This window comes from Scyliorhinus torazame, chromosome 1, assembly GCF_047496885.1.
Source record: "Scyliorhinus torazame isolate Kashiwa2021f chromosome 1, sScyTor2.1, whole genome shotgun sequence".
NCBI classification, from domain to species: Eukaryota; Metazoa; Chordata; class Chondrichthyes; order Carcharhiniformes; family Scyliorhinidae; genus Scyliorhinus; species Scyliorhinus torazame.
Window position 1 is genome coordinate 50,411,767 of NC_092707.1, and position 24,958 is coordinate 50,436,724.

Sequence of the window (24,958 nt, forward strand, 5' to 3'; positions counted from 1 at the left end):
TGGTAACGAATTCGCAGACTCACCACTCTTTGGGTGAAGAAACTTCTCTTCATCTCAATCCTAAATGATTTACCCCGTATCCACAGACTGTGACCCCTGTTTTTGGACACCCCTGCCATCAGGGACATCTTTCTACATCTACCCTGTCTAGTCTAGTTAGAATTTATTGGTTTCTATAAGATCCCCCCATATTCTTCTGAACTCCAGCGATTAGAATCATAACCCACTCAATTTCTCCTCATTCATCAGTCCTGCCATCCCAGGAATCAGTCTGGTAAACCTTTGCTGCACTCCCTCTCTTGCAAGAACATCCTTCCTAAGATAAGGAGATGAAACTGTGCACAATATTCCAGGTTTGGTCTCACTAAGGCCCTTTATAATTCCAGCAAGACATCCCTGTCCCTGTACTCTACTCCTCTCGCTATTAAGGCCAACATACTATTTACCTTTTCTACTGCCTGCTGCACGTACATGATTACTTCCAACGATTGGTGTACAAGGACACCCAGGTCTCATTGCACATTCCCCTCTCTCAATCTATAGCCATTCAGATAATTTGCCTTCCTGTTTTTACTACCAAAGTGGATAGCCTCACATTTATCCACATTATACTGCATCTGCCATGCATTTTTCCAAATACTCTTGTCCAAAGCACACTGAAGCAGTTCTTCATCTTCTCCTACCTCACCATAAGACCATAAGACCAGCATGGTAGCACAGTGGTTAACACTGTTGCTTCACAGCTCCAGCGACCTGGGTTCAATTCCTAGCTTGGGTCACTGTCTGTGCGGAGTCTGCATGTTCTCGCCCATGTCTGCGTAGATTTACTCCAGGTGCTCCGGTTTCCTCCCCCAAAGTCCCGAAAGACGCACTTGTTAGGTGAATTAGACATTCTGAATTCGCCCCAAGTGTACCCGAACAGGCGCCGTAGTGTGGCGACTAGGGGCTTTTCACAGTAATTTCACTACAGTGTTAATGTAAGCCTACTTGTGACACTAATAAAGATTATTATTATTAGAGTTAGAAGCAGAATTAGGTCATTCAGCTCATCAAGTCTGCTCTGCCATTCAAACATGGTTGATATGTTCCTCATCCCCATTCTCCTGCCTTTTCCCCATAACTCCTGATCCCCTTATTAATCAAGAACATCAGATTTGTGCTTGCGGTACTGTTATGCACAGGGCTACAGACCAAGAGCTGGAAGGTGGAATTAGACAGAATAATTCTTTCTTAGAACATAAGAACATAAGAACTAGGAGCTGGAGTTGGCAATTTAGCCTCTCGAGCCTGCTTCATCATTCAATATGAGCATGGATGATCTCATCATGGCCTCATATCCAGCGTCCTGCCTGTTCTCTGTAACCCTTCAACCCATCACTAATTAAAAATTTGTGTAACTCCTCCTTAAATTTACTCATTGTCCCAGCATCCACCACACTCTGGGGTAGCGAATTCTACAGATTCACGGAACTTTGGGAGTAGTTTCTCCTCATCTCGGTTTTAAATTTGCTACTCTTTATCCTGAGGCTATAATCTCTCGTTCTAGAATGCCCCACAAATGCTCCACGTTTAATTTATCCATACCGTTTATAATTTGACATACCAAAATTTGATCGCCCCTCATTCTTCTAAACCTTATAGAGAGGAGAGGCCTAAACTGCTCAATCTCTCTTCATAAGACAAACACCTTTTCTCTGATATCAATCGAGTGAACTTCCTATGAACTGCGTCCAATGTCACTACAACTTTCCTCAAATAAAGGGACCAAAACTGTTCGCAATACTCCAGGTGCAGTCTCATCAATGCCTTGTACAGTTGCAACAACACTTCCTTACCTTTATACTCTATTCCTTTAGCTATAAATGCCAACATTCCATTCTCACTCTTGCTGTACCTGCATGCTAGTTTTTTGTGATTCCTGCACAAGGACACCCAGATTTCTCTGCACCGCAGTACCCCAAAATCTCTCTGCATTTAGATAATAAGTTGCCTCCGATCTAACTTTGTGTCATTCGCAAATTTGGAGATATTACATTTAATTCCCTCATCTAAATCATGAATAGCTGGGGTCCCCGCTAGTTACAGCCAGCCATTTGGAAAAAGACCCATTTATTCCTATTCTTTGTTCCTGTCTGCCAACCAGTTTTCTATCCATCTCAATACACTGCCCCAATCCCATGCATTTTAATTTTACATGTTAATCTTTTAGGTGGGACTTTGTCAAAAGCCTTCTGAAAGTCAAATAAACCACATCCACTGGCCCCACCTCGTCAACTTTACTAGTTACACCCTCGAAGAATTCCAGATTTGTCGAGCATGATTTCCTTTTATAAATTCATGCTGACTCTGTCCCATCGTGCCACTATTTTCCAAGTGCTCTGCCATTAAATCTTTTAAAACGGACTCTAGAATTTTCCCAACTACCAACACCAGGCTGACTGGCCTATAATTCCCTGTTTTCTCTCTACCTCCCTTTTTAAATAGTGGGGCTACATTAGCTACCCTCCATTCTGTAGGAACTGTTCCAGAGTTCCAGAAACTTGGAAGATGACCATCAATGCATTCACTGTTTCTAGGGTCACATCCCCAAGTAGTCTGGCCCAGGGGATTTTTAGGCTTTCAATCCCATCAATCTCGCCAACACAATTTCCCTACGTATACTGATTTCCTTCAGTTCCTCCCTCTCACTAAACCCTATATTTAGTTGGTCAGCTATTTCTTTGTTCCTAATTATAAATTCCCCTGTTTCTGACTGTAAGGGACGTATATTTGTCTTTACCAATCATTTTCTCTTCACCTACCTATAGAAGCTTTAACAGTCATTTTTTTATGTTCCCCACACACCTACTCTCATGTTTCCCTCTTTAATCAATCTTTTTGACCTTCTTTGCTAAATTCTAAACTGCTCCCAATCCTCAGGTCTGCTGTTTTTCCTGGCCAATTTGTCTGCCTCTTCCTTGGATCCTTGGATCTAATACTAGCTCTAATTTCCCTTGTAAACCATAGTTTAGCCAACTTTCCCTTTTTTTTTCACCAGACAGGAATGAAAAATAAGAATGACTAGAAACAACATCTCAATAAGGAATTAAGCCAGAAATACCAAATTGATTCCTGAACAAACAGCTGAGAAATCTGTTTGATACCAGGGGTAGAGTTCTTAATTATGGGTGAAATCTGTGATCCAGGCAAGATTGCACTCAAAATTCCGTTAGTTTTTTGAATTTAATTTTTGATCAAGTTTCCTTTCAAGGGCGATATGCATCAGCACTGAACTCAAAATCTTCCATGAACATTGCAATTGAGCATATTAATTAAATTTTTGTTTTATAAGTTTAGAGTACCCAATTATTTTTTCTCCAATTAAGGGGCAATTTAGTGTAGCCAATCCACCTACCCTGCACATCTTTGGGTTGTGGGGGTGAAACCCACGCAGTCACGAGGAAATTGTGCAAACTCCCCATGGACAGTGACCTGGGGCCGGGATCAAACCCAGGTCCTCGGCACTGTGAGGCAGCAGAGCTAACTACTGTGCCATATGCTGCCCCCGCAATTGAGCATATTAGAATGTAATCTAAAAAAGGATTTACATTAAAAAATATTCTATCACATATTCAAGAGTGGTGCAGTTTTAATTTAGGTGAAAATGTATTTATTACAAAAAGCATTTTCAATCAGTATCTAGTCCCCCACTTATGAGTGCCCCATTTTAAATAATTGAAAATGACTTAAAAACTATACAGACCATTTACCAGTCTGTTTGGTGTTGTCAGTTTAAGCATTTAAAAACTTTTTCAAAAGTTGTTTATTAGTGTCCTAGCACCTTAAAAAAACTATTTTAATAGTCTGCATGAAAGCCTGCAAACATGGCATCATTAGTAGAGACTCACAATGGTGAATAATTCATTTTGGGATTTTGTTACATTCATGTTTAAAACCCCAAGCAAAAAGTTAAGTGCCCCTGCTTCCCCATAACAGCTTTGGGAACCAACATGAAAGATCACATCAGCCACCAAGGGTTTTTATTTTGTGACACAGTGAGATAAAGGTTTCAAAATGCAATAGCAGTTGAACCATCGGTGTTCTTAGTCTTGTGTGAGGATGTAGCCTGCATCGTTGAGGCAATGCCTAGATTCTCAGGGTGAGACACTTGTGAGTTGGGAAGGGGTGGAGCTGTGTTATTTTTATGATTGGTTTAATGAGGAGGAGTCTGTAAGGTGAAGTGTGCTGGACACGTATCCCAGGGATAAAAGCCATGAGTTCAAATCTGTCTGCTGATTCCAAAGATCCAATGTAAAATTGTTCGGAAACTCATTCCATAGGAGACGATCCTAATTTGACAGCAATTAGCAATGGAAAAATGCCACGCTGATGGAGGGATAGGTGCTCTTCTGGTGCTGATATGAACAATTGGGGCAGAGCAGAGGAAGCATTTAACTGGGCCTTAACTGACCAGATCTGATTTTTTTAATGCTTATAATACATTATGAAAATAGCATTGGCTCAATTTCCCAATACGAGCTCATCTGGATGAGCAGAATAAAAAACAAAGGGCTCACTGTACTGTTTAACCTTAAACCTATCTGAATACTGAACAAAAAAAAAAGTATTTTAGCCAGAGGCTTATTTTGATGCCAAAACATTTTCAAGCTTTTCATTACACAGATATTTTAAAAAAGCTACCGTACTATCTTGAGCGCACATATATATACCTTTCCCAAAAACTAATAATTTATGGGAAAATACATAGATTCCCTATCTTCTGGTTAAAAAAAGCAAACCGCACCACTCTTTCTGAAGCTGTGATTCATTTATCCACATTTTGCATCTATGCAAGTACCCACAATACATGCTGAGGGATGGCATTCTTCCCAGCTAACCATCAGCATTTCTAACTCCTCACATCCACTTCTCTGGAGGAACCTTCCCTTTCCACAACTTGCTCTGTTGTGAAATTATTTTAGGTACATGGAAGCAAGAGCAGGCAATTCAGACTCTGGAACATGTTGCATCAGCCATTTAGATCATGGTTGATCTGTACCTCAGCTCTAACCACCTTTTTTCCAGAGGCAGTTGATACTCTTATCCAACAAAAAATATCTATCAATCTCGGCCTTGAAAATTTCAATTGGCACAGTACCTACAGCCTTTTGAGGGAGCAGTGTTCCAGATTTTCATTATCTTTTGTGTAGAAAATATGCTTTTTGATCTAAGATAACTTTAAGATATGTCCCTTCATTCTGGTTTACACAATTTTGCTCAATGCGTACATTCACTTCATTGCAATGCAATGACACCTATGCCACAGCTAATCAGCTGAGCTCTCTAAGGATACGGATTTCCTAAATACTTAGGCTGGAGTCCAGGAAAATCCTGACCCCGCTCCAACAGCAATTTGATTGCAGGAACAATTACGATCCACTCCCATTAATATGCAGTAATTGTTTTGTACTAAAAGGTTGAAATTATCCAGCAATCAAATTAATCAGCTAGAGCAAAACAGCACATTCTTAAGAACAATACAATTTATCCAGAATTATGCAACTTTAAATTGACAGGAATAGATGATACACACCCAAGGTACTTACAGGCAACAAATGAATCAGATTTCTGACTTGGTAAGATGGATGAGAAATTTTGTGCAAATTATTTTGCAAGATACATCAAATTTGCGATGCATCTTTGATTTTCCTGCTGCTATTCAAATCTTTGCTGATCCTTATTACTGACTGTTACTCATTAATGACTGTCACTTTATCAATAACATCTAGTTTGGTTTCCTCCTACATTTACTCCCTCTTACTCTGCAGGTGATGGCCCATACCAAGCCACAATATCATAGCCATCAGAATATTAACTCATGAAAGCAGTTATTTCTCACAGAAGCCTAAATGAATGTGACTGGCTATTATTTGGGATGTGGGGGATTGGGCAATTGCCACTAAACTTGCTGCTGTCTCTGCCTATAGGTCACATTTACTCACCTTTCAGGAGGATCATTGGACAGTGATCTATAATGGTCATCTATTTGATTTAATCTCTTTCCCTAGCTTAGCGATATAGAGATGCCCCTTTGATATCCAGATCGATGTAAGCAGAGAACACTGAGCTTGGATCAAAACGTCAAACTTAGTAGCATGCTATCCGGTGTGATGCCAATTCAGTCAGTGGTAGAATCTAAGGTATTGTAAGCAACATGCCATTACTATAATTACATACATCCGTTTAGCAAAGGTATTTTGCACCTGACTTTGGGTAACTGAGTAATTCTGTCTAACATCTCCCTCTGCCTCAGAAAGGCAGACAGCAATGTCAGAGAACCCTTCCACCCAGGCTTTTCCTTCATCCAGACCCTTCCATCAGACAGAAGTCTGAAGACCTGCACATCCAGAAATAGGAACAGCTTCTTCCCCACAGCTATAAGACTCCTCAACGACCCCCCCTCGGACTGATCTGTTCCCTGGAAGAACACTATTCACGATGTCCTATGCTGCTCTTGCTCATGTATTTGCTTTGTTTGGCCCCTTGTTCTGCACTGTAACCAATCACCGTTGGTCAATGTACCATTTGTCAATGTACTCTGTCGATTATTATTTTTTTGTCTACTATGTACGTACTGTGTACGTTCCCTCGGCCGCAGGAAAATACTTTTCACTGTACTTTGGTACATGTGACAATAAATCAAATCAATCAATCAATTAATGCCCATTAAGTGTGGCAATCCCAAAATTATGGACTGAGAAGTTCAGGTCGTCTTTATTATAGAGTGTCCCACTTCGCACTTCATTCAAAAGGAAAGAAAAAGAACAAAAAAAGGTCTGTGCCCAATTGGTTTGAAATCATTGAAACAGTTTTAATTACTAATTCAGCTGCTTTTAACTAATGTGTAATATTCTATCTCAGCTGTGTCATAATATACACACAAGTATATGATGGTGCAGAGACAGACACTGACTGACACACTGAAAGACCAATCAACACACAGAACACAGCAGCCAATCACCAGACAGGACATGGCCACTATATAGCCAGAGGGCACTAGTTTTCCCGCTCATTCGGGATGCAGCCTCTGAGACAGCCAGAGCCCGTGATCAGTAACACGAACATCTACCATGTAATAGCAGTATAGTCTGGTCAGGTAGCCTCAGGTCTCCAGTCAACCTAACATTGTGTCAACCCACAGTGCAAGTATGTTTAACAGCTCATAGCTAAATAAAATAGAGTTGTACTTCTCCAAGTGTTGGTAGCCTGTCTCTCTCACTGCTCTGGTAAACGCAGTCCTTGCAGACCCAGCATACCCAACACATCAAGCTGTACACTATTAAGCAAGAGCTTACAGTAAATAAATCGCAGCAGCTCATTTTCAGTACCATTTACACAATAGTATTATCATGTATAAAAAGCTGTTTTTTAGAAAAAAATCTGCTAATTCCGTTTTTAAAAGGGTTAAATTTAAAAACAGATAACTAGCCAATTCATTTATTTTCCAAATATGGGGCAATTTAGCGTGGCCAGTCCATCTACCCTGCACATCTTTGGGTTGTGGGGATGATACCCACGCAGTCACGAGGAGAATGTGCAAACTCCACATGGAAAGTGCCCTGGGGCCGGGATCGAACCCGGGTCCTCGGCACTGTGAGGCAGCAGAGGTAACTACTGAGCCGCCGTGCCGTCCTAAAAAAGTTAACTTTTGAACACTATTACATACTGCTAGAATTTTCTTTCTCCATAATCTTGTATTTCACCAAGTTGCTGTTAATTTCCAACTTTGAATTTTATCCACCTCCCACATACTGAAACTCATGTTAGAATTTTAAAAACACCGGGCAGCACGGTGGCGCAATGGTAGCACTGCAGTCTCACGGCACCGAGGTCCCAGGTTCGATCCCGGCTCTGGGTCACTGTCCGTGTGGAGTTTGCACATTCTCCCCGTGTTTGTGTGGGTTTCACCCCCACAACCCAAGGTGTGCAGGGTAGGTGGATTGAACACACTAAATTGCCCCTTAATTGGAAAAAATGAATTGGGTACTCTAAATTTTAAAAAAAAATTTTAAAAACACGTTTGCAGATCCAAAATTATACAATATTTACAACGTATTTTAGTCACTGATTTGATCAAACAAACTAAAATTAAAACAAACTTATAATACATCAGTTACACATTGAACAGACCTATACAGATCATTTTGAGCTTTTTGTGGAAGTTTTAGGGCACATTAGATTCTGCTTAAATGTAGCATTGGCAGGGCAGCATGGTGGCGCAGTCGTTAGCACAGCTGCCTCACGGCGCCGAGGTCCCAGGTTCAATCCCGGCTCTGGGTCACTGTCCGTGTGGAGTTTGCACATTCTCCCAGTGTTTGCGTGGGTTTCACCCCCATAACCCAAAAATGTGCAGGGTAAGTGGATTGGCCATGCTAACTTGCCCCTTAATTGGAAAAAATGAATTGGGCACTCTAAATTTATTTTTAAAAATGTAGCATTGGCTTCCTAACTTTGATTACATCTAACCTCTTAGTAAACAGTTAATAAGTCAGTTTGTTCTAAAAGACTGGCCAATTTACAACACAAATCGCACATATTTTCCTTAATTAGCTGTTCAACAATAATGCCCTAAGCATCCACCAGGGTTCCATACAGGATGTATGTTCGTATATATCGTAATATAGTATGGAAAAAAATCAAATTAAACTCTTGAGGAACCTGTATCTTATTGCTTTGCCCTAAAATCCCCAGTGCAAAAGAAACTACATGTTCACTTCATCCTATCTCATCATTTAAGAACAAATTGAAATTGAAAGAGGCTTGTACCGTTATTAAACCATTCCCAAGTTTATTTCCTCGTGAACTTCCCATTTTTTTTTATTGCCGACATAATGAGACTAAAAGTAACGCCAGCAACAATGTCAGGAGTGTTCACAGAACGGGGGAGGGGTGGGTGGTTGGGAGCGAATGTGGGAAATGCATAGCAGCTCAGTCAGCATCTGAATATCAAAGATGCATTAACATTTTGGATATGTTAACACATTCAGATGCGAACTGAGCAGCAGCTTTTTTGTTTGCTTACCTCTTCCACCCAGATTTTTACATTTCTGAAAAAGATTTAACATTTTAGGCTGCTTACGTTCCAGAATATTTTATAGCCTCAACAACTATGTTTTATTCAACATTTAAGTATTTTGTAACAGGTGGAAGCAATTTTAAAGATTAAATTAATGACTTGCAGAGAATTCTCAAGGCAATTTCCATAACACAATTCCCCAGAATCAGTAAAAATGATTACACAATGTCTTTACACCTTAGAATGCATACATTTCATGGTGAATAACGGATTTTGGACACATGCTGCAAGGACTAACACTTTAAGGGATCAGCTGTTATAAATGTGCACAAAAGATGAATAGCTGATTAACTTATGAACCATGATGGTCTCATAAGGTCACCAGATTCTTTAAAAAAATTAAATTTAGAGTACCCAATTGTTTTTTTCCAATTGAGGGGCAATTTTGTGTGGCCAATTCTTTGGGTTGTGGGGTTGAAACCCACGCAGACATGGGGAGAACGTGCAAACTGCACAGACAGTGACCCAGAGCTCAGATCGAACCCGGGTCCTCAGCACCGTGAGGCAGCAGTGCTGACCACTGTGCCACCATGCCACCCTCAGATTAAAGAAATAAAATTAGCCTTAGAATCCCTCAAGTCGACTTCCGGTGGGGTGGGCGAGCAGGGCGGCCGCAAAAAAAAGAACTCCCGCCGGTGGCCGCGATTCGCGGTGATTTCGGGGAAATCCCCGAGTCTTCACGCACCCCCCGACTATCGTCGGCCTTTGGGGCCGCCACGAGCAGCCAGCGGGGCCGGTTTAAAAGCCGGCGAAGAACCCCACGCGGGTGTCGGGCGCTGAGGTGCCGGGCCCGGCAGGTCAGAGCAGCGGGGACGGAGCTTCGAAGAGGTCGAGGCGGCAGGCCCGAGCGCCATGTAGGGAGGGTGCTCCACGTCGGATGGCTGCCACCTAGGAAGAAGGTTGAAGCCTGGTCCCAGGTGAATGTAGAGGAGAAAGAAAGAAGATTTATGGAAGTTTGGTAAAAGTTTTTTTTTCAAAAAAGAAGAATGTCAGATTGATGAAGGGCAGGAGGGTGAAGGGGGAGAGAGGAGAAAGGAAAGAAGATAAAAAAAACAATAAGCCGCTAAAAGATGCGAAAAGCAGCGTCAAAGAAAGGAGGAAACGCGGGCTCGCCGCCGAAGGAGAAGACGAGCAAAAGCAAAAGTGTTGACAGGATGGCGGAAGTCGAACTGCAAGGCGGGGCTGCACTACTTACGGTGGAGAAGATGACCGGGTGGCGGAAAGGGACTACTCCACGTGCCAGTGAGGCTAGAAATAGGAAGATAGAGCAGACAAACACGTGGCTAAACAGCTGGTGTAGGAGGGAGGGTTTCCGTTATCTGGACCACTGGGAGCTCTTCCGGGGCAGGTGTGACCTGTATAAGATGGACGGGTTACATCTAAACCGGAGAGGCATAAATATCCTGGCCGCGAGGTTTGCTAGTGTCACACGGGAGGGTTTAAACTAGTATGGCAGGGCATACAAGTCATGGGCACTATTTATTATGCACTTTCAAGAACTGGATAACATCGAACATTAGTTGGGGGTGGGTGGGTGGAGGGGAAGGGGTGTGGGGTGGGGGGCTGTGTAGATTAAGGGTGACTACGGGTAATCCCTGATTCCTTTTTGTCATTTGTTTATGTAAACATGCGGGCTGAGGTTTGGGGGTTGGTGGGCGGATGGGATTGTTGTTATTATGGGGATTGACATATCTTGCTGATTATTGTTTATTGTTGATGGGTGTAAATGTGGGAGAAAATGTGAAAAAGGAGGAGAATTTAAAAAAAAGAATCCCTCAAGTCCACTCACAGAGAAGCACTTAATTTGTATTGATATTAAATGCTTTGTAACTGGAGAATTTCTATATCTGCATCACCACAATTAAGGCTCTCCAGGCTCTTCCTATTAATTTTGAGATGTATTTGCTGAATTTAATAAAACTCTTGCATTGTACGATGATTAATTCCAGTGAAGACACAATTAAATCCTAGTTTTACAAGGAAGCTACATGTAGGCATGACAGACGACTTCCAAGTGTTGAAGACAATTGCCATTTAAAACTTAGTACTTTAAGGTGTGATAGCCTTTACTAAGTTACTTTAAGGAATCTTAAATCAGAACCATGTTGACTTTAATCTTACAAACAAAATTAAAACGCCTAGCTAATTATACAATCCCTAAAGTGCAGGCCATTGGGCCCATCGAGTCTGCACCGACCCTTTGAAAGAGCACCCTACTTGGGCCCAATCTCACCTGTCCTATTCCTGCAACCCCACCCAAAAGGGCAATTTAGCATGGCCAATCCGCCTAACCTGCATATCTTTAATAATAATAATATTTTTTATTATTGTCACAAGTAGGCTTACATTAACACTACAATGAAGTTACTGTGAAAATCTCCACTGTAATGACGTTCCTGTGAAAATACCCTAGTCGCCACACTACGGCACCTGTTTGGGTACACTGAGGGAAAATTCAGAATGTCCAATTCACCTAACAAGCACATATTTCAGGAATTGTGGGAGGAAACCGGAGCACCCGGAGGAAGCCCATGCAGACACGGGGAGAACATGCAGATTCCACACAGTGACCCAAGCAGGAATCAAACCTGGGACCCTGGTGCTGTGAAGCAATAGTGCTAACCACTGTGCTACTGTGCCACCTTGGACTGTGCGAGGAAACCGGAGCACCTGGAGGAAACCCACGCAGACACGGGGAGAACGCACAAACTCCACACAGAAAACCACCATCCCCGAATCGAACCGGAGTCCCTGGTGCTGTAAGGCAGCAGTGCTAACCATTGTGCCGCGTTAATCATTAGCCAAAGAAATTAACAGCCAAGCAGGAACATGACAATTTACATTTGTATAGCACTTTAGAGTAAAGCACGCCCACAGGTGCTTCATAGAGGAATTATAAAACAAAATATAGGGCAGCACGGTGGCGCAGTGGGTTAGCACTGTCGATCCCGGCTCTGGGTCACTGTCGATTTGATTCAATTTGATTTGATTTATTGTCACATGTACAGTGAAAAGTATTTTTCTGCGGCCGAGGGAACGTACACAGTACGTACATAATAGACAAAAGAATAATCAACAGAGAACATTGACAAATGGTACATCGACAAACAGTGACTGGTTACAGTGCGGAACAAGAGGCGCAAATACATGAGCAAGAGCAGCATAGGGTGCCGTGAATAGTATTCTTACAGGGAACAGATCAGTCCAAGGGGGAGTCGTTGAGGAGTCTTGTAGCTGTGAAAAAGCTGTTCCTATGTCTGGATGTGCGAGTCTTCAGACTTCTGTACCTTCTGCCTGATGGAAGGGTCTGGAAGAAGGCAATGCCTGGGTGGGAGGGGTCTCTGATAATGCTGTCCGCTTTCCTGAGGCAGCAGGAGGTGTATAAAGAATCAATGTGGAGGTGGCAAGCTTGTGTCCGTGTGGAGTTTGTACATTCTCCCTGTGTTTGCGTGGGTTTCGCCCCCACAACCCAAAAATGTGCAAGCTAGGTGGATTGGCCACGCTAAATTGCCCATTAATTGGAAAAACTGAATTGGGTACTCTAAATTAAAAAAAAAATAAAACAAAATATGACACTGCCACGTAAGGAGATACGAGGGCAGATAATCTAAAGCTTGGTCAAAGAGGTAAATTTTAAGGAGGATCTTATGAGCAGTGCTAATGTAAGCCTACTTGTGACAATAATAAAGATTATATTTTTTTAAGAAGCAAGAAAGAGAGCTGGAGATGTTTGTGAAGGGTATTCCAGAGCTTAGAGCCAAGGCAGCAGAAGACATGATCACTAGGAATGGAGTTCTTAAAACTGGGATGCTCAAGAGGCCAGAATTCAGCAGTCCAGATCTTCTGAAGGGTTATACATCTGGAGATTACAAAACGTGCAAGGGGCCAGGCCATGGGTGGATTTGAAAACAAGGATAAGAATTTTAAAATCAAGCTGCTACTTAACCAGAATAGGATTTTGTGAAAGTTAGGACATGGATAGCAGAGTTTTGGATGATTTCAACTTGAGACAGTAGAATGTCAGAAGTCAACAAAAGTGTGATAGAATAGTTAAGTCTGGGAGGTGGGTGGGAAAGACATGAATGAGATTTTCTTTATATATGGGACTGATCAGAAATTATATGACATCCCTTGGGATACAGAAATAACTGTCATTCAATATACTTCAGAACAGTACAATTGTACTTCTAGTAGCATTTAGCTAGTTTCCTGAAGAAATTGCTTCTGACCCTGGGAAACATTCAGCGTTCACCAGGAAGAAGGCATTTTATTCCTTTCCAATTAATTTGGAGCCATTTGGTACCATTACAATTCTAAAGAGAAAATTATTTTGGAATAGTCCACAGTTTGAGATTATCTAAAACACAAAAGTTTATTTTGTTATTTTATGGGATGTGTGCATCAATGTCAGGACCAGCATTTATTGGCCATCCCCAATTGCCCTTGTGGGGCATTTAAGGGTCAACCACATAACAATCAACATAATTAATGCTCCTATGGTCATTTGTCAACATAATTTTCCATTATTTAAAATCATTTAAACAAAGTCACCAAACAAGCATTACTCACACTATTATTAATCCTGCAGTGAGCTACTTGGCAATAATTGTATTTCAATGAATTCTAGGTTAAAAGCGACAGACTTACTTTTGTACACACAGTAAGCGATCGCAAGATAAATCTGCAACAAATACAACATAAACATGCATTGTACAATACAAGAACACTACAAATATTAGAAGATAACTAGGAATGATCAATTTAACTGGAATTAAAATAGACCATGAAGTTTTATGGCATTTTTATTCGAGTTTGTATTGAAACGCACACACACACACTCAGACACAATGTTTTTTTAAGCAATTTAACCAATTCGAAGATTTTCCAACCAGGCTGCATGAAAATCAATGTAGTACTTTATAGTCCCATTTATATTGGCTTATTCAGATCCTAATTCTTTTTTAGGCTTTTCTAGATTATGACATAGTAAATCCCATAATGTATTTTGACATTTAATTATTCAGGTAGGTCAATTCCAATGCATCGACTGAGGAGGTGTTTTGGACAAGTTTATGCAGTTTTAAAAAATATAGAAGACAGCAAGGATCTGTTTATACTGTACGTTTAGTGCTGCTGCGAAGCAGTTTGCAATTTGCAGCAATGCTCTGGCTCCCATCTAACCTAATTCATAAGTAAAGTGAAGCAAGAATCCTGGAATAGTTAATCGTCTAATCTGGGTTGAACAATCCTAATCCAATATCGAATCTGGTTTCAGAAGTGTTGAGAAGATCATATGGACCTCTTGGTCACTTTATAGACTTATCTGGAGTTGAATGAGAGTGGAGATACCTACTTATATTCTAAAAACATGAAATATTTAACAATGTAAAAGGGAGTTTTAACAAGGCTCTGGACATGCCTGTAGGTCTGCAGCTGTACAAATGAAATTTTAAATGGTTGTATGATACACTGGCAGGTTGGAACTGGCTTGCAACCAGTAACGACAGTAAAAATGCACACTGAATTTAAAACAGCTCAATGATGTTGATTTAACATATTTGACTTATTTAACACTTAAAAAACCTAAACAATTTAATTCCCAAAATAATTGGCCAGCAAAGCTCCTTTTTTGCATAAGGAGCAATAAAGCAGAACATGGTTACTCATTAGCATAGTTTAATGCTATGTCAGTGAACATTTCAAAGGCAGACATGTTTTTGGCCAGGGGCAGGTGGCATGTAAAATATGACAGGTGGGCAGTTCACTGCCTTCCTGGTCCCCATAATAATGGGAAGGTAGCCCACTTGCCCTTAAGCCTATTGAGGCTTTTAACTGCCAAAGTGAGGCAATTAGGGCCTCAATCCACCTCCACAATATGTTGGGCAGTGGAAGGCAGGTGAGAGTGGGAAGGTTGCTTTTCTCACCAACTTTGGGGGGGGGTGGGGTTACATCGTTTGGGAAGTGCCCTGCAAGCATCTGAGGCACCCCACCCAGGATAATACCTCCACCTTTGGTACACATCCCCACCTGGCCTCCAAAGCCCGTCACCTTACTCCCCTCGCTACAGTGCCCGATCCCACGCTGCTCAAAAAGCCCAGGACTTGCATGGGTCTGGGCACATTGATCTTCTTTGTGGAGATGCTATATTGCCCCTTAGCATCCAGGGTTGTGCAGTGTCAGCTACTGAGTTCTGGCATTGCAAGATCTGACTGGCCAGTAGCTCTCTCTAGGGTAGATCTTCCTTCCACTGAGAGGTGCCATTCAGCTTGTTAAAGCCACCGCAATGAAACAGGGTGGCATTTTTTTAAAGTTGGGGAGTCACTGTGACACAGTGGTTAGCACTGCTGCCTCATAGCACCAGAGACCCGGGTTCGATTCCAGCCTTGGATCACTGTCTGTGTGGAATTTACACTTTCTCCCTGTGTTTACATGGGTTTCCTCCAGGTGCTCCAGTTTCCTCCCACAGTCTAAAGATGTGCAGGTTAGGTAGATTTAAATTTTTTTTTAAAGTATCCAATCATTTTTTTCCCAATTAAGGGGTAATTTAGTGTGGCCAATCGACCTACCTTGCACATCTTTGGGTTGTGGGGGTGAAACTCATGCAGACACCCGCATGTGCAAACTCCACGCAGAGGTTAGGTGGATTGCCCCTTGGTTTCCAGGGATGTGCAGGTTAAGTGGAGATAGTGCGGGGCAGTGGGCCTAAGTGGGGTATTCTTTCAGATGATCGGTGCAGACTCAATAGGCTGAATGGCCTTCTTGTGAACTGTAGGGATTCTATGAGTCTATGAAAGTTGAGGTTTGGGTGTGCGGGGAAGACAGCCATGACCCACCTCCCCCCATCACACCAAATTCATACACTGTAAAAGAAACAACAAACCAGCAGTTCTGTTGCTTGACGAACTTCTAATGATTAAAAAAAATACTTGGGTGTTTTATGCTAAAAAAAGCAATTGTCAAATGCCAACATTTAGATACCTCTGCATAGATGAAAAGGACCACCATAAAAGTATAATTTTAAATGAAAAATCATTACATCGATTCGATATATATATATATATATATATATTAGAATTGATAAGAGATATATGCAAGTTTAAGGCAGTAATCTAATCTCAGGTTTCCTAGGCTGACACAGACTGATTAAGATCTTTTATAGTTCAGGAGGTCACTGAACCTCAAAATTGGATTTTTGTTTAAACATTTATTCTCTCATGGGATGTGGGCATCGCTGGCTGTGCCAGCGTTTCTTGCCCATCCTGAATAGCCCCTTGAACCGAGTGCCCTGGCAGGCCATTTCAGACTCAACCACATTGCTTTGGATCTGGAGTTACATGTAAGCCAGACTGGGTGAGGATGACAGATTTCCGTTGCTAAAGAACATTACTGAACCAGATGGGTTTTTACAGCAATTGACAATGATGTCATGATCACTATTACTGAGACTAGCTTTTAATTCCAGATTTTATTGATTGAATTTAAATTCCACCAGCTGCTGTGGCAAAATTTGAACACATGTCCCCAGGACATTAGCCTGAGCCTCTGATGTATGTTCCTATAGTCCAGAAACATTACCACCACAGCACTGTCCCCTCCAATTACAGTCTTGTAATTCTCGGTCACAGATCCATTTGGTACAATTATCATCAATTTCTAATTTTTAACTGCAGCACGTTCATTTTACTTTGGTCCTCGAAATACGCCAAAAGCATTTAAATTTTGGCTCTTACATAAGCCACATCAGATTGAAATATACTGCATTAAACAGGACTGTAATTAAAACAAGTAAAATTACACCATCTCAATTTGCCAATTAAATACAAGTTACTAAAATGGTGTTTTGCCTGTCGAAATTCGTTTTTCAAAATCTGTTCACAAAATATACAAATTTGGTCAAAATATCTTATTTCCTGGAAATTTACAAATTTTAATTTACGTTAAAACCCGACGAAGACGTTTGATCGCCAACTATTCTTCCACAGTCTCTGATGAGAATCTTTGGAGAGCGTGGATTATGTCAAAAACTGCAAACGTCTCAGATAATGTCAGAATTGAAACAACGAGTAAACCACAGGTCAGGTTGAAAGATGCAGAGAGCTTTTGACTGAAAACATTTAGCACTGAGTATGGGGCCCATCAGTACCTTGATCTGCAGTTATCTACATTAATAAACTCAGCTCAGAGTGTTTGCGATTTGTAATTTACCCAAGTCCTTTTCCAGAAAGATTTGATTTCTGCTTTGTACTGACGATTTCTTGAACTTGAAAAACCAGACTCGCCTGCCACAAGTTGCATGACAATGAGTTATGAGGTTCTATATAGACTAGTAAGACTGCATGAGGCTGTAAAAAACAAATCTATGTTTTCTTGAACAGTTCTCATGGAGGCCCAGAAGTGGCAGAAAATGCAATGCGAAATATGAGATGTCAGCCTATTTAGTGGAATCCCTTCAAAATTCAGGGTTCCCTCTGATGGCCTCCCACCTTAAGAAAATGCAATTCTATCCCACTACATAGAAATTTTTAAGTGTAGCAGCCTCCAGATCCCAGTAATACTAACTGTACCATCTACATCCCCAGAAAAGACAGAAGCCGAAAATTTCCAATTGGATTCAGAATCCATGTCTGACTATGATGAGACAGAAAATTACTCACTTACTTGCACATGTTGAAAAGTCTCCGACTTCTGATGGAGGATCCTGCAGAATTCCCTCGGCGCAGGAATTCTCGCAGAAAGCAGCAAAGAGAATCTGCACAGAAGCCACAACCCTTTTTTATGGCACTAGCTGCCGCATTCTGGTAAGTGCTTAAAGGTCCCCATGCTTCTTTCTATGAGTGAATGGGTGTAGAATCAAAAGGACATAGGTCCGAATGGGTGACTGTGTAACTAAGTGGGTGGATGGGTGAAGTAAGTGGTTAGGGTGGCAGCTGGGTAGGGTAGTGCACTGGGTAAGGTGGGTGAGTGCTTAGGGTAGTCAGTTCAGGGGTTATTCAGATCGGGTTGAGGGTGTGGTTGGATGATGGGGGTTAGTTCGCTTGGGTTGGCAGGGGAAGGGGGGGGGGGGGGGGGGGAGGCCTGTTGGATAATTACCCAGGGGGCTGTACAGTGGTTAGCACAGTTGCTTCACAGCTCCAGGGTCCCAGGTTCGATTCCTGGCTTGGGTCACTGTCTGTGAGGAGTCTGCACATTCTCCCCGTGTCTGCGTGGGTTTCCTTCGGGTGCCCCGGTTTCCTCTCTCAGTCCAAAGATGTCCAGGTTAGGTGGACTGGCCATGATAAATTGCCCTTAGTGTCCAAAAAGGTTAGGTTGGGTTACTGGGTCACGGGGATAGGGTGGAGGCATGGCCTTGGGTGGGGTGCTCTTTCCAGGGGCCGGTGCAGACTCTATGGGCCGAATGGCCTCCTTCTGCATTGTAAATTCTATGATTCTATGAGTTAGGCTAGAATACTGCTGTCTAACATCTTCTGGGTAATCATCCAGGTAAGCACGTCAGTACTGTCTGAAATCTCCGACTAACTCAAGAGTCAGAGACTTTTTTGTATGGTCCAGGGGAGAAAGGGAATTGCCCATTGGAAGGTCAATCTTTTCGTGCAATTCCCACAGAGTTATTGCACTGGGACTTTTGCAGGATCCCGAAGCGCATCTTGGGGAGGTACACCCCATCTCCAACAATCCAGTGATTAGAAGATTTGGGCCATTATAATGGAAGGTATAGTATGGAATACAAATTCAATAAAATCTGGAGAATTTCTTTGATTGACAAATTGCTTGTGTTTAGGGGCTGGTTTAGCACTGGGCTAAATCGCTGGCTTTTAAAGCAGACCAAGGCAGGCCAGCAGCACGGTTCAATTCCCGTACCAGCCTCCCTGAACAGGCGCTGGAATGTGGAGACTAGGGGCTTTTCACAGTAACTTCATTGAAGCCTACTTGTGACAATAAGCGATTTTCATTTCATTTCATTTTCAGGAGATGTGGCAGTCGGATTTGTTAATGTTCTTTTCAGGAATTTTGATTTTATGTGTAAAAATAAACTAAATAAACAAGCTAGTGAATTAATAGACTGGATGAACTTTGCCCACAATGAACATTCAGCATCAAACATACCCAGATCTGGCACACAAGTTGGGTGTGGGGCAAAAGGCCCTCTACTCTGCCCAGTTAATCTGCCTAGCCTTCATTTTGGATTTGTTAAAAATGGACTGGTTGATCTCTTGCACATTGGTACTAATCAGGATGAGAACTGTGGTTAATACCAAGCTGTTGTCAGTTTGGCTGGATGATTATCACTATTATTACAAGATGACTTAGCCATTCAATGGTTTTCAGACTACAATGTTTGGCAGTTGCTGAACTTGACCTGTGACTGAATCAGAAATAGGTGAATACCTTGGTGTATTCTCCCTAACAGAGTTTTTAAAAAAAAATATTTTATTCAAGTTTTTTGGCCAGACATAACAATACGTAGTGTTTCTTTTACACAACAATAACACAATATAAATAACCGTGGCCAGTTTTAAACAAATAAATAAGTAATATATGAACAAAAACAAAAAACAAAACTAAATGGCAACTGCCTTGTCCAAATTAAATACTCTCCAAAAATACAATCCAGCAATCCAATATACAATTACATATACCAAATACCTATACATATACAATAACCCCCTGAGAGTCCGTCCGATTCCTCCCCCCCTCCCCTGGGTTGCTGCTGTTATCTACTTCTTTTTCATTCCCTCTATCTTTCTGTGAGGTAGTCAACAAACGGTTGCCACCGCCTGGTGAACCCCTGAGCCGAACCCCTTACACGAACTTAATCCGTTCTAACTTTATGAACCCTGCCATATCGTTTATCCAGGTCTCCACCCCCGGGGGTTTGGCTTCCATCCACATTAACAATATCCTGCGCCGGGCTAAAAGGGAAGCAAAGGCCAACACGTCAGCCTCTCTCGCCTCCTGCACTCCCGGCTCTTCTGCAACCCCAAATATAGCCAACCCCCAGCTTGCTTCGACCCGTACCCCCACCACCTTCGAAAGCACCTTTGCCACCCCCACCCAGAACCCCTGTAGTGCCGGGCATGACCAGAACATGTGGGTGTGATTCGCTGGGCCTCTCGAGCCTCTCGCACACCTATCCTCTACCCAAAAAAATTTACTAAGCCGTGCTCCAGTCATATGCGCCCTGTGTAGCCCCTTAAATTGTATCAGGCTTACCCTGACACACGAGAACGATGAGTTTACCCTACGTAGGGCATCAGCCCACAGCCCCTCCTCAATCTCCTCCCCCAGTTCTTCTTCCCATTTCCCTTTCAGCTCATCTACCATGATCTCCCCCTCGTCCCTCATCTCCCTGTATATGTCCGCCACCTTACCGTCCCCCACCCATGTCTCTGAGATCACTCTATCCTGCACTTCCTGCGTCGGGAGCTGCGGGAATTCCCTCACCTGTTGCCTCGCAAAAGCCCTCAATTGCATATACCGAAATGCATTCCCTTGGGGCAACCCATATTTCTCCGTCAGCGCTCCCAGACTCGCAAACGTCCCATCTACAAATAGATCTCTTCATTGTACTACCCCAGCTCTTTGCCATGCTCCAAATCCCCCATCCATTCTCCCCGGAACGAACCTATGATTGTTTCTTATCGGGGACCGCACCGAAGCTCCCGTCCCTCCCCTATGCCGTCTCCACTGCCCCCAAATTTTCAATGTAGCCACCACCACCGGGCTTGTGGTGTATTTCTTTGGTGAGAACGGCAACGGCGCCGTCACCATTGCTTGCAGGCTAGTCCCCCTGCAGGACGCCCTCTCCAATCTCTTCCACGCCGCTCCCTCCCCTTCTCCCATCCACTTACACACCATTGAAACATTGGCGGCCCAGTAGTACTCACTTAGGCTCGGTAGTGCCAGCCCTCCCTGTCCCTACTACGCTGCAAGAATCCCCGCCTCACTCTCGGGGTCTTCCCAGCCCACACAAAACTCATAATGCTCTTCTCAATTCTTTTGAAAAAAGCCTTCGTGATCACCACCGGGAGGCACTGGAACACAAAAAGGAATCTCGGGAGGACCACCATTTTAACTGCCTGCACCCTACCTGCCAATGACAGGGACATTCCCTAACAGAGTTAACATAGAAGCAGGATTGCTACCATGTTTTTTAAAGGCTTATAATTATTTCAGAACATAGCATTTGGTAGAACGTGTTCAGTGATATTTCACAGATCTGCTGAATTACATTATAACTAATGTGAAATATTACCACTTGGGATGGTTCACAGTTTAAATTCTAAAGTAGAAAACTACTCTTAAGGCAGCTATGAAAATAAATGCATCAGCTGTTAAGTTTGCACTAAAACTAACCTCATCAAGTAGCAGCAGCACAGGATCCATAACAAGAGCCCTGGCGATAGCAATCCTTTGCTTTTGGCCTCCTGAAAGTCTGATTCCACGCTCTCCTACAATTGTATCATACCCATTCTATAGGGTAAAAAGGAACAAAACAAAAACATTATTGTTGATAAGTGCTCCACAACACCAATAATAATGGCCAAGAAAAGGTGCACTATACATTTAAATGAAACTTCTTGAAGATTGCAGTGAATCGCAAAAAGGAGAATCTTCTCCTGAACTTGAATTTTGGTTCATACATACTGTGAAATGTGGTCAAAATTCACACTTGATCACATGTATCCTGTTCATGGACTCATTATCTCCTATCTTGCAATCTTCTCCAGTTTTATATCACAGCATCTGCTCTTTGGTCCTCAAAATTCTGGTCTCTTGCACTACCCCTTCTCTCAACCCGCATGGTGCTTCTCCACATGTAGCTTCTCCTACTCTCCAGAGTTCCCTCCATTAATCTCTTTGGCCTCCTACTTCTCACACTTTCTTTACAAATGCCTCCTTAAAGCCAAATTTTGTCTACTCACTTTAATTCTTGCTCATTATACATTACAACAGTGACTACACTGTCGCATTTTGAGACATTGGGGGGTCATTGCATAAATGCAAGTGTTGCTTTCTTCTTCCATATATGTACAGCCTTAACACATTTTATTATATTAAAGGCAATATACAAGTGCAAGCTCATGAGGAATAAGAACATTGGCTAATGTTTCTTCCTCTCTCAAGCTGGGTTTACCGAGGCCAACTAGAACTACCAATCTGACAGATTCATTTCCTGCTTGGTGTTGCTAACTGAACATGCACTCAGGGATTGAGTCTAGCATGCTACACAGAATTGGAAATTACTTTTGACATAAATATTCATGGTTTACAATTCCTCGCTTTTAATCTTGTCTAATCTTTTAGAATATATGATATGTGTTTATTTTTCTAAATTCCTAAAGAACATTTCTAGAACATACAATTTTCAGACAGCCAGTGGGTCATGGTGAGCTGCCCTTCCATGCTCCAGTGCTGCATTCCTCAGCTTTGAAGATTGTGGAGGGATTAGAAAGAAGACTTGGTACGGTGGAATGAGTATAGCTGCTTTAGCTATTATTATATTTTGCAGGGAAGCGAACCTTCGTTGTAATGGGAATGCTGTAACTCTTTCCACTTTCAGCCCTAAAGCTGCTTTGGCTTCAATTTTCCGAGTTTCCCTTTTTAATTAGGGGTGCGGGGTTTGTTGGATGTTGGGGTTTGTTGGATGTTGGTTAGATAGTGGAGTGGATTGCACTGTATTTATGATGTTCAGCAACAGACCGGGATAAGAGGCTGCATGGACCTCTATTTTGAGGTTTTGCAGCTATAATTTATGTAGTGAAATGTCCAATATCCAGGCATATGCAATTGCAACCTACAGGCTGCAATGGGCAGCACAGTCGCATAGTGGTTAGCACAGTTGCTTCACAGCTCCCGGCTTGGGTCACTGTCTGCACGTTCTCGCCGTGTGTGCGTGGGTTTTCTCCGGGTGCTCCGGTTTCCTCCCACAGTCCAAAGATATGCAGGTTAGGTGGACTGGCCATTCTAAATTCCCCTTAGTGTCCAAAATGGTTAGGTTGGGTTACCAGGATAAAGGGGATAGGGTGGAGGCGTGGGGCTTAAGTAGGGTGCTCTTTCCAAGGGCCGGTGCAGACGCGATGGGCTGAATGGCCTCCTTCTGCACTGTAAATTCTATGATTTTATGATTCTATAGGTATTGAGAGAGCAGGCATCATCAGAGGCCAGCGGAGACTGTCAAGATTAGAGAACATAGGTGTTTAATTTGAAGAAGATGTGATGTTATGGGCATGGGAAACAGGCAAGTCCAAAGGTTAGGCAAAATATATTAAACTGTTCTCATCATGGTGGCCAGGGACATGGGTTGGGTTTTGGGCGATGAACAATAGTGATGGAAAAAATGTTAAAAATACTTGAAAAGAATATTAAAATCAGGTTTATCAAGAATTGGAATCTTTAAATAACGTAAACCATTCCATCCATCGATCATCTCTTCCATGCTTACAGGCACATGAGGCAGACATCTTCATGTCTCATTGCCAGAATTTCCTGGGACAGGTGATCATCACCTTGGTCAGCTTCTGGGTGGGTCTCTGACCTGGAGCTACCAGCTCAGAGACAGGATCCACTGTCCACTGTGGCCATTAGGCCTCCTCACATGTACTACTATTTAGCACCAAATGCATGTGTGACACTGGGTGTGGGTAAATTTGACAGGCAAGTGTAACATGGGCCAGGATTCTCTGAAAATGGGGCTATGTGTTGACGCCGGCGTAAGCACCGGAACGTTTCACGCCTGCGTCAATGGGCCTCTTGCCCAGCGATTCTGTTGCCCACAGGGGGCAAGCATGGCACTGGAGTGCTCTGCCCTGCTCCAGCTGCCGTACGCGGCCCTGCACTGCTCGCTGTGGGTCCGTGCGGCGACCGGCCGCGGGTCCGAGAAGAGGCTGCTTGCGCACCGGCAGCGTGCAACATGGTAAAGCAACACAGCGGGCCGGCGCGGAAGGAGGTAGGCCCCCCCCGGATCGGGCATGCCCTCCGATAGGTGGCTCCCCCCGGAGTCTGGCCGTCGTGGAGGCCCCCCCCGGAGTCTGATCCCCCCGACCCAGCAGGACGACCATTGCGGCCACGGGTACGAGCTCCCGCCGGGTGGAACCATGTTCGATCCTCTTTCAACGGCCCCCGACCGGCGCCGCGTTGACCCTGCACGCGCAGCTGGCGGCGATTCTCTGGTCGCCGGAGAATTGCGTCCCGGCATCGGACCAGCATCGCGGGCCGCCTTGGTGTCATATCCGATTCTCCAAGCCGGCGGGGACTCGGAGAATCCCGGCCATTATAGCTGAAAACTCCTATTATAGTGTCACCTATAGGCACAGATATAATTACTGGTCAAACTTACAGGAGTAGAGTTCATAAGGTTTTCAATGGCACATGTGCCCCATGTTCCCAACTCAATCTCTAAATAGAAATATTTCTGTCTCCTGAAAATTGCACACAAAAAAATTGTAGTATATTCCTTAATAGCTGCAAATATAATTTAAATTACGTATGTAACTGCAACATTAATGAATAGCAAGTGTTCTTATAAAATGTAAGTCTGTCAGTTTGATTGACGGTCATTACGGTAGTTACCAGCATGGGCATGCACAGCTGGTTAATTGTCTGAGCTGTACGAGCTCCCTGCTCCTGCCCAGTCTCTCATTGGTCCAGCCTAAATAAAACTCAAAGGTGATCTTTATCCTAGGCCCGTGGTTGCTAAGCAAAAGCTGCTTCTTTCTTCAAACCCAGTTTGCTATCACGTCATAAAATCTCATTCCCATACATGCATCTAAACCAGACTGAAGTGATCAATAAGCCCTTCCAACTACAGAACCGCAAAATTAAAATTACTTAAAGCCACGCCTT

The 24,958-nt window shown here is 42.9% G+C and overlaps 1 protein-coding gene across 2 annotated transcripts in view; it reads right to left on the reverse strand.

The window, feature by feature from the left end:
- LOC140403708 (uncharacterized) overlaps window positions 1-24,958 on the reverse strand; it is a 364,979-nt gene that overhangs the window by 38,627 nt on the left and 301,394 nt on the right. For both annotated transcript variants that reach the window (XM_072491906.1, XM_072491971.1), the window contains exon 18: window positions 21,470-21,586. In XM_072491906.1, coding sequence (XP_072348007.1) covers window positions 21,470-21,586 — 117 coding nt within the window. The remainder of the gene's footprint in view (window positions 1-21,469; window positions 21,587-24,958) is intronic.